Source organism: Salvelinus sp. IW2-2015, linkage group LG6.2 (genome assembly GCF_002910315.2).
Source record: "Salvelinus sp. IW2-2015 linkage group LG6.2, ASM291031v2, whole genome shotgun sequence".
NCBI classification, from domain to species: Eukaryota; Metazoa; Chordata; class Actinopteri; order Salmoniformes; family Salmonidae; genus Salvelinus; species Salvelinus sp. IW2-2015.
In genome coordinates, this window is record NC_036846.1 from 293778 (window position 1) to 304432 (window position 10655).

Genomic DNA, 10655 nt, shown 5'->3' on the forward strand with positions numbered 1-10655 from the left:
CTCAGTGAAAACTCTGGACTGTTATCATTCACATCTGATACAACAACGCTGATAGTCTTTACAGATGACAAGGACGGTTCCCCTGCGTCTTTGGCTACTATTGTTAGATCATATTCAGACTGTTTCTCCCTATCTAGTGGTGACTTGGTGACTACAGAGTACATGTTGTCCTGTAATGACGGCGTTAGAGTGAACGGGACGCCCTCACTTATAGAACACATAACTTTTCCATTGAGACCAGAGTCCAAGTCATTTACACTGATTAGCGCGACCGTGGTTCCGGGTCTAGAATCTTCGGGGATTGCGTTAGAAAATGATGTCACTTCTATCTCAGGTGCGTTGTCGTTCAGGTCAACAATATTTACAATGACACTTTTGTCCGTTTTAAAAGGAGCAGATCCCTTATCAGATGCCTGAATATCAATGTCATAGCTGTCTTCTATCTCAAAATCGATCCTTCCTTTTACAGTTATTTCACCGGTGTTGATATCCACATCGAAAAGCTCACGTAATTTCCTGTTCACATTATTACCGAAGGAGTAAACTACCTCACCATTTGAACCTTCGTCTAAATCCGTAGCATTTACCTGTACAACTTTTGAGCCAATTGGAGAATTTTCATTCAGTTTTGCAGTGTATGACTCTTTAGTGAAAACAGGCATATTATCATTTACATCTAAAACGTCCACAATTATTTCTATAGTCCCAGACCTTGGAGGTTTTCCGCCATCAATGGCCGTAAGTAGTAATCTATGGCTCCCTGTATTCTCTCTATCTAGCGGCTTCAGTAGATTCAAAACAGGAGTTTTCGCATCCTTGCCTCGGTCCTTAATTTCCAGACGAAAATGCTCATTATGACTAAGTTTATATTGTTGAACAGAGTATTGTCCGCTATCTGGATCGAATGCAGCTTGTAGCTGAAATCTCACGCCTGGTAACACGGACTCTGAAATCTCTAACCGTTTCTCTTTATCTGGAAAGCTGGGAGAATGGTCGTTCACATCTAACACCTCCACYGCGACATAATGGATCTCCAGCGGGTTCTCTAGAACGGTTTTCAGGTTGATCAAACACACGCTGCTCCGTTCACACACCTCCTCTCGGTCTATTTTTCGATTCACATACAAGATGCCNCGACATAATGTATCTCCAGCGGGTTCTCTAGAACGGTTTTCAGGTTGATCAAACACACGCTGCTCCGTTCACACACCTCCTCTCGGTCTATTTTTTGGTTCACGTACAAGATGCCGTCATTCTGGTTTACCTGGAAAAGGGGATCAGTCGAGCCAGATACGATTCGAAATCCCCTTTCCTTCAATGTGCTTAGCTCTATACCCAAATCCTTAGCTATATTCCCAACGACAGTTCCTTCCTTAAGCTCTTCAGAGATGGAGTATYTTATCTGAGCTGAAGTCCCGCTCCAAAAGAGAACCAAAGCAACCATGAACACAACCCATTGCCGTCGCTCCAGCCATGCCCGGCATCCTCTTTGTTCCATGTTTTCAAGATAAATAACAATAATCCACAGCACTTCCACTATTCCTCCATTGRTGACAGTTGTCTATTCATTATATTCGGATAGGACCAAAGCTCATTATCCAATAGTGTTCTCAGAATATATAATTGAAATCTTATTCTCCCCACGAAGCTCACGACTGTGTTCTTCCGGCGACTGAATAAGATACGAAACCAGCAAGGGGGTGTACTCAAAAGTATGACGAGTGGAAGTCTACCAGGAGCGTTATTCTAGTTGTGTACTGACACCATGCGATTCTATCTCAGAGTGCACTATCGTTCAAGCTTATTCATGGTATATAATAAAAATACAAATCGCATAAAACCGTACTGAAAAAGTTGTGTGGATTAAGAAAGTCGGAATACAGTTGACTGAGGTCTACAAACCATGATGCATAGCCCGGGACCTCATTTACTGGAGTGTGTAACAAGCGTCCCACCCCGACTGAAGAAAATATTGAGATATATTTATATAAATGAAGAGCATATCAACTTGACATGCATGTAGGCCTATATGCTGTCTCTTATACACATCTAGATGTGTATAATATCAACTTGACATGCATGTAGGCCTATATGTCATCACTTTTTGCCAGACCTTCACCAGACAAACATCGCGTTGAAATAAACAGCATTTCAGCACTATTGTAGTGGACTGCGACCAGTGGTTCGGCCCGATTTACAAGTTTTCTCCCTGAAAAATGTAGTTCATTTAATCTGATTGTCATAAGGTTCCATGACTTTGTCCACACAGGGCATCTGAACAAACAAAATACATTTGGATGATTTTCATAACATTTTGGGTGTTTTATTTAACTTTTGTACACCTGTGGTGTTCCCGGTCCAAAATGACTGGGTGAGACTACAATTAGTGTATAAAATTGAGTTCAGGCACATGCCCATTCATCAGATGGACACACTTCCTCTCCAGAACCGCCCACTGCAATATGTGTTTGAACACACACACACACACCACACACCCAACACACACACACACACACACACACACCACCACACACACACACACACACCACACCCACACACACACACACACACACCACACACACAACACACACACCTCACTCCCCTTCTTGGCTTCCAGGCAACCCCACGGGACACTTTTCCCCATAGAATCTTCCCCCACGGGACCACACCTGTTGGCATTCTCACAAACAATCGCAACATTGTTTCAATAATATATATAACTTTTCTCGCACTCTGGTATATAAAGCTTTTTTGAGGCCTTGCTCACAATTCATTCTGTGGCAGCACAATGACCAACGATACACTGTATGTGAAGGCTCTTGTCATATCCTTGATCATGACACTGGTGAGGAGGAGAGAGTCCTTGTTAAATTTGACACAAAGTAGTCTGTGATAAATAGTACAATATGTTTCATCTGAGTATTTGTTATAGTCTAAATATCCATACATTATGCTTTTTTTTAACTCAAAATGAGTTGTATGAGCTCAGTAAAGAGGCCTACAGGCCATACATCGCAAAAAGAAGTTCAAAAATTGTAATGTTCACAAGAACTTAAGTTGATAAAAAGATCGAACACAACATTAGGTAATAGTATATGTATTATTATGGTTTGTAATCAGCAATAATGGAGCGGTCATTTTGGACCGGGACACAGAATTAATTCACATGAAACGAACACAACAGGAGGTTAAGCTGTGGCTGCAAATGAGCCGGCTAGCAACTTTCATGAGTGATGTTGTGAAATCATGTTTCATCTATATGCTAAACCACAACCATTATACACTACCGTCAAACACCTACTCATTCAAGTTTTAAAATATATTTTTTACTATTTTCTTCACTAGTGAAGACATCAAAACTATGAATAACATAATGGAATCATGTAGTAACCAAAAAGTGTTAACAAAGTCAAATATATGTAATATTTGAGATTCTTCAAAGAGCCACCCTTTGCCTTGATGACAGCTTTGCACACTCTTGGCGTTCTCTCAACCAGCTTCATGAGGTAGTCACCTGGAATGCATTTCAATTAACAGGTGTGCCTTCTTAAACGTTAATTTGTGTAATATCTTTCCTTCTTAATGYGTTTAAGCCAATTAGCTGTGTTGTGACAAGGTAGGGGTGGTGTACAGAAGATAGCGCTATTTGGTAAAAGACCAAGTCCATATTATGGCAAGAACAGCTCAAATAAGCAAAGAGAAATGACAGTCCATCATTACTTTAAGGCATAAGAAAATTTCAAGAACTTTGAACGTTTCTTCAAGTGCAGTCACAAAAACCATCAAGCGCTATGATGAAACTGGCTCTCATGTGGACCGTCACAGGAAAGGAAGACTGCTGCAGAGGATAAGTTCATTAGCGTTACCAGCCTCAGAAATTGCAGCCCAAATAAACGCTTCAGAGTTCAAGTCACAGACACATCTCAACATCAACTGTTCAGAGACAGCAGGAGCGGTAGAGATACTCTGAATGATCAGCTATGAAAAGCCAACTGACATTTACTCCTGAGGTGCTGACCTGTTGCACCCTCTACAACCACTGTGATTATTATTATTTGACCCTGCTGGTCATCTATGAACATTTTAACATATTGGCCATGTTCTGTTATAATCTCCACCCAGCATAGCCAGAAGAGGACTGGCCACCCCTCATAGCCTGGTTCCTCTCTAGGTTTCTTCCTAGATTCTGGCCTTTCTAGGGAGTTTTTCCTAGCCACCGTGCTTCTAAACCTGCATTGCTTGCTGTTTGGGGTTTTAGGCTGGGTTTCTGTACAGAACTTTGTGACATCAGCTGATGTAAGAAGGGCTTTATAAATAGATTTGATTTGATTTGATTCAGAGGAGACTGAATCAGGCCTTCATGGTCAAATTGCTGCAAAGAAACCACTACTAAAGTACACCAATAAGAAGAGACTTGCTTGGGCCAAGAAACACGAACAATGGACATTAGACCGGTGGAAATCTGTCCTTTGGTCTGATGAGTCCAAATTTGTGATTTTTTTTGTTCCAACAGCGTGTCTTTGTGAGATGCAGAGTAGGTGACTGGATGATCTCCGCATAATGTGGTTCCCACCATGAAGCATGGAGGAGGAGGTGGGATGGTGTGGGGGTGCTTTGCTGGTGACACTGTTGGTGATTTATTTAGAATTCAAGGCACACTTAACCAGCATGGCTACCACAGCATTCTGCAGCGAAACACCATCCCATCTGGTTTGCACTTAGTGGGACTATCATTTGTTTTTCAACAGGACAATGACCCAACACACCTTCAGGCTGTTTAAGGGCTATTTGACCAAGAATGAGAATGATGGAGTGCTGCATCAGATGACCTGGCCTCCAAAATCACCCGACCTCAACCCAATTGAGATGGTTTGGGATGAGTTGGACCACAGAGTGAAGGAAAAGAAGCCAACAAGTGCTCAGCATATGTGGRAACTCCTTCAAGACTGTTGTAAAAGCATTCCAGGTGAGGCTGGTTGAGAGAATTCCAAGAGTGTGCAAAGCTGTCATCAAGGCAGAGGGTGGCTACTTTGAAGAATCTAAAATGTTAAATATATTTTGATTTGTTTAACACTTGTTAGGTTACTACATGATTCCTTATGTGTTTTTTCATAGTTTGGTGTCTTCACTATTATTCTACAGTATAGAAAATAATTTAAAAAATAAAGAAAAAAAATAAAGAAAAACCCTTGAATGAGAAGGTGTTCTTAAACTTTTTACCGGTAGTGTATATATAGAGAGTTAGGCCAGCTTTTTAGAACGGCCACCATATTAGCGCCCATACAGAACTTTATTCTTAAAATGTTGGTGATGTAACAATGACCCGCTGTAAACACGCAAAACAATGCAGCGAATTCAACAGATGTTTTTTTACRTTAGCATTTGGGATAATGTGTATCCAAGTTTTTACTGCGTTGTAATGTCAACAAATTGCATATCTGCTTTCAGTAGACATCTTCATAGGTTTTGAAAACTATCAGAAATAAACAGCACAGCGCGGAGGTGTCAATTATCACTTAGCGACGTTATCGATGTTGTAAAGAGGTCAATCGAACTCGACCAAAACAATGGAATTGCCACGGACGTCACACCCTGATCTGTTTCACCTGTCTTGTGCTTGTCTCCACCCCCCACCAGGTGTCTCCCATTTGTTCCCATTATCCCCTGTCTTTTTATGCTGGTGGTTTCTGTTTGTCTGATGCCAGTTCGTCTTGTCTCGTCAAGCCTACCTGCGTGTTTTTCCGTACTCCTGTTTTTCTAGTCCCTGTTTTCTAGTCCTCCCAGTTCCGACCTTTTCTGCCTGCCCTGACCCTGAGCCCGCCTGCCATACCATTCTGCCTGCCCTGCCCTTGAGCCTGCCTGCCGTCCTGTACCCATCTGACTCTGACCTAGTTTACAAACTTCTGCCTGTCCTCGACCTGCCTCTTGCCGGCCCCTTGTCTATTAATAAATATCAGAGACTCTAACCATCTTTCTCCTGCGTCTGCATTTGGGTCTTGTCCTGTGTCCTTATAATGAAAACGTTTGGGGAATTGCCATGCTCACCAACTTATACAAACAGTAGTTAGCATTTAGCAGTCACTTCTTCTAAACCTGAAAAGGGACAACTTATAAATGTTGTGCAGTGAAAACAGCCAAATATATCCCTATCAGACTTAAGTAACCACATTGTGGGCCTGTTACAATACATCAATCATGATGGATTTGAGGAATATCTACTTTGTTAGATCAGATTTGTTGAATGTGCGCCAATCTGGTCAATGGAAAGGTCTGCATTCCATAGACTCCTTTACCGCATCTATGGAGGAGAAAGTGGCGCTCTCGGAACGTTCAATCGTATTGGCCTAACTCTCTCTATATATGGCTCTAGGACAACCCTCTTAATCGACAACATAACATTTGCAGCCCACTATCAGCCTGAAAACATAATCCTGGCACGTTTTTACAAAAAGGTAAACTGTCAGGGCAGCTGAAGTTTTGCTCAATACATTGCAGTCAATGGGAAAAGATGTGTCACAAGGTTGATATTTTTCTGAGTACATTGCTGTCAATTGGAAAAGATGAGTGTCCCAGGATTTATGTTTTTATCAGTACATTGCCGTCAATTGGAAAATATGAGTGTCCCAGGATTTGTTTTTCTCAGTACATTGCCATCAATTGGAAAATATGAGTGTCCCAGGGTTTATGTTTTTCTCAGTACATTGCAGTCAATGGAAAAGATGATTCTCACAGGGTTGACATTCAGTAGAAAAAGATGCCACAGGGTTGACGTTCATGCTAATACATTGCAGTCAATGGGAAAAGATGAGTGTCACAGGGTAGATTTTTCTCTCAATATATTGCAGTCAATGGGAAAAGGTGAGTGCCACATGGTTGATGTTTTCTCAATTAATTGCAGTCAATGGGAAAAGATGAGTGTCACAGGGTTGACATTCAATAGAAAATTATGACACAGGGTTGACGTTTATGCTAATGCATTGCAGTCAATGGGAAAGATGAGTGTCACAGGCTTGACGTTTATGTCAATACTTTGCAATCAATGTGAAAAGATGAGTGTCACAGGGTTGAAGCTTATGTCAACACATAGCAGTCAATGGGAAAAGATAAGCCTCAACCAATTTAATCGTATGTCAATAAGACATAAGAAAGTGACTTAATTCGGCGTGAAGGTTTTGAAAGGTTAAAAAGGTTTAATCTTCCCAAATTGTGCATATTTGTGACCGGGGGACTGCCATGACCCAGCATATGAAATTTCAAGTCAATCAACCCAAAAGCATTGTTTACCTCAATTGTACACAATGATCTTGCAGTTGAGATGTAATGAAATAAACATCAACCCTGTGAACCTCATATTTTCCCATTGACTGCAAAGTATTGAGAAAAACATAAACGCTGTGAGACTAATCTTTTCCCATTGACTGCAATGTACTGAGAAAAACATAAAACCCTGTGACACTCATCTGTTCCCATTGACTGCAATGTACTGACAAAAATGTCAGCTGCTCTGACATTTACATGTTAATTAAAAAACGTTCCAGGATGACGTGTTCCTATGATATCATGTTGCCATAAAAATATATATATGTTTATTTTACCAAGTAAGTTGACTGAGAACACATTCTCATTGACAGCAACGGCCTGGGGAATACTTACAGGGGAGAGGAGGAAGGATGAATAAGCCAATTGGAAGCTGGGGATGATTAGGTGACCATTATGGTATAAGGGCCATATTGGAAGTTTAGCCGCCACACCGGGGTTAGTACTCTTACGTAAGAGCCATGGGATCTTTAGTGACCACAATGAGTAATTTGACACATATATACACTATGAAATAATAACATATAGAATTTCCAAGCTCAGTGAGAGCAGCAGCAAACGGTTAATATTTAGAATCGTATTTAACTTCTTACCTCTCCAGAAGCTCTTCTGTGTTCAGGTAGCACTAGAGTATTCCCATTGCTGCCCGGGACAATAGTAGAACCTATACTCATTCTGGGTCCAACTAACATGTACCGTTTGTCTCCGGATCTGTACTGGATGCTGTGGCACAGTGTCCCGTCGTTATTCACATCTTGTAAATACTTGGAGGAATAGTCTGTGGGTTTGGAGCACTGCATTACAATCAACACGACGATACTGATGAGAAAAAGCGTTGAAACTGACCCCAAAGTAATGATCAAATAAAATGTAACGCTGTTCTCCTCCTCGTCTTTTACTGAACTTTTAACATCAGAAGCTGCAAAAGCCTCTTTGGGCTCCACAACCTTGATAATCACAGTAGCTGTTGCTGAMAGTGAAACGTTCCCATTGTCTTTTACCAGTATGACCAGTTTATGCTCAGCCTCGTCTGTCTCTGTGAATGACCGAAGTGTCCTTATCTGTCCTGTATAGCGGTCCAAAGCAAAGAGACTGTGGTCAGTAACTTCCTGCAGYGAAAATAATAACCAGCCGTTATATCCTATATCAGCGTCATAGGCTCTCACTTTAGTCACCAAAYGGCCTGCGTTCACATTGCGGGGAATCTCCTCCACACCTTCAGCGGAACTGTTAGCGCTGACTGGATACAAGATCACTGGAGCGTTGTCATTCTGATCGAGAATGAACACGTTTATTGTGACGTTTCTGCATTGTGACGGAGTTCCAGAGTCTGTAGCTACAACTTGGAATTGGAACGTTTTTAAAGTTTCAAAGTCAAAGCTTTTTWGCGCMAAWAYGTTCCCATTTTCHGRRTTTATGTTKAGAAAAGATRMCMATTTGTTHWYNTCRYCRCYRYYTCTSRDAATATGATATGAAATMAGWGCGTTTTCATTYAWGTCABGATCTGASGCACTSACKGAAAATACTGAGSCGCCKGGGWDGTTATTCTCAGTGACATAGAAAGCATAAGGACTCAGTGAAAACTCTGGACTGTTATCATTCACATCTGATACAACAACGCTGAYAGTCTTTACAGATGACAAGGACGGTTCCCCTGCGTCTTTGGCTACTATTGTTAGATCATATTCAGACTGTTTCTCTCTATCCAGTGGTGACTTGGTGACTACAGAGTACATGTTGTCCTGTAAAGACGGCGTTAGAGTGAACGGAACGCCCTCACTTATAGAAGACAGAACTTTTCCATTGAGACCAGAGTCCAAGTCATTAACATTGATTAGTGCTACAGTGGTTCCGGGTCTAGAATCTTCGGGGATTGCGTTAGCAAATGATGTCACCACTATCTCAGGTGCATTGTCATTAACGTCAACTATTTTGATTATAACACTTTTTTCAGTTGTCAATGCAGCTGTGCCCTTGTCTGATGCCTGAATATCAATTTCATATATTTTAATTTCTTCATAATCTATAACTCCTGTTACAATTATTTCACCAGTTTTCGGGTTTAAGTCGAAACGTTTCCGCACCTTCCCTTGCACGTCATTGGCAAAAGAATAGATGACTTCACCATTAGAACCCTCGTCCAAATCAGTGGCATTAACCTGTATCACGGTCGTGCCTAAAGGAGCGTTTTCATTCAGCAATACTGAGTATACGTCCTTTGTAAAGACTGGGGCGTTATCGTTAACATCTGACACGTCTACAGTTATTCTAATTTCTCCAGACCTAGGAGGTTTCCCACCGTCAAGGGCTGTGAGAATTAGCTTATGGCTTTTTAAAGCCTCCCTATCCAGTGTTTTTTGTAAAACCAAAATAGGTGTTTTGCGGTCATCACCTCTATCTTTAACTTCCAAACGGAAATGATCATTCTGACTGAGTTTATATTGTTGAACTGAATATTGGCCACTGTCTGGGTCGTCTGCAGCGTGCAGCTGAAATCGCGTCCCCTGCAACGCAGATTCTGACATCTCTAACCGTTTCTCTGTCTCGGGAAAGCTGGGAGAATGGTCGTTCACATCTAACACCTCCACCGCGACATAATGTATCTCCAGCGGGTTCTCATGAACAAAATAACGTTTCAACACCACAGCGTGGACAGCGACACACTGAAGGCATGTGGCTGCGAAAGAGCCAGCAAGCTTACTGCGATGAAACGATGTTATGAAATCATGTTTCATCCAATATTACTTACCCTTTTACTAAACACATATCTTGACACATTATACACATGAAATAATATTATGGCAGTTTCCAATCTCAGGACAGCACAGCTAACTGTTAGTATTATAGAAACGTATTTAACTTCTTACCTCTCAGAAGCTCCTCCTGTTTTCAGGTATCACTAGAGTATTTCCATTGCTGCCCGGGACATAGTAGAACCTATACTCATTCTGGGTCCAACTAACATGTACCGATGTCTCCGGATCTGTACTGGATGCTGTGGCACAGTGTCCGTCGTTATTCCATCTTGTAAATACTTGGAGGAATAGTCTGTGGGGTTTGGAGCACTGCATTACAATCAACACGATGATCTGATGAGAAAAAGCGTTGAAACTGAACCCAAAGTAATGATCAAATAAAATGTAACGCTGTTCTCCTCTTCGTTTTACTGACTTTTAACATCAGAAGCAGCAAAAGCCTCTTTGGGCTCCACACATTAATATCACAGTAGCTGTTGCTGACAGTGAAACGTTCCCATTGTCTTTTACCAGTATGACCAGTTTATGCTCAGCCTCTCTGTCTCTGTGAATGACCGAAGTGTCCTTATCGTCCCGGTTATA

General features: G+C 41.4%; 2 protein-coding genes across 2 annotated transcripts; both read right to left on the reverse strand.

Annotated features, from left to right (window-relative positions):
* Nucleotides 1–2: 2 nt before the first annotated feature.
* LOC111965463 (protocadherin gamma-C3-like) lies at nt 3–7780 on the reverse strand (the record flags this gene model as incomplete). The annotated part of the gene is made up of 2 exons (XM_023989647.2): nt 7770–7780; nt 3–1161 (listed from the first exon to the last, which is right to left on the reverse strand). Coding segments are annotated over exons 1-2 (1170 nt in total), but the record flags the coding sequence as incomplete, so codon positions are not given.
* Nucleotides 7781–7898: 118 nt separating this feature from the next.
* Nucleotides 7899–10052, reverse strand: LOC111965464 (protocadherin alpha-3-like). Its single transcript, XM_023989648.1, has one exon. The coding sequence runs from the start codon at nt 10050–10052 to the stop codon at nt 7899–7901; it is 2154 nt and encodes a 717-aa protein (XP_023845416.1).
* Between the last annotated feature and the right edge of the window lie 603 nt (nt 10053–10655).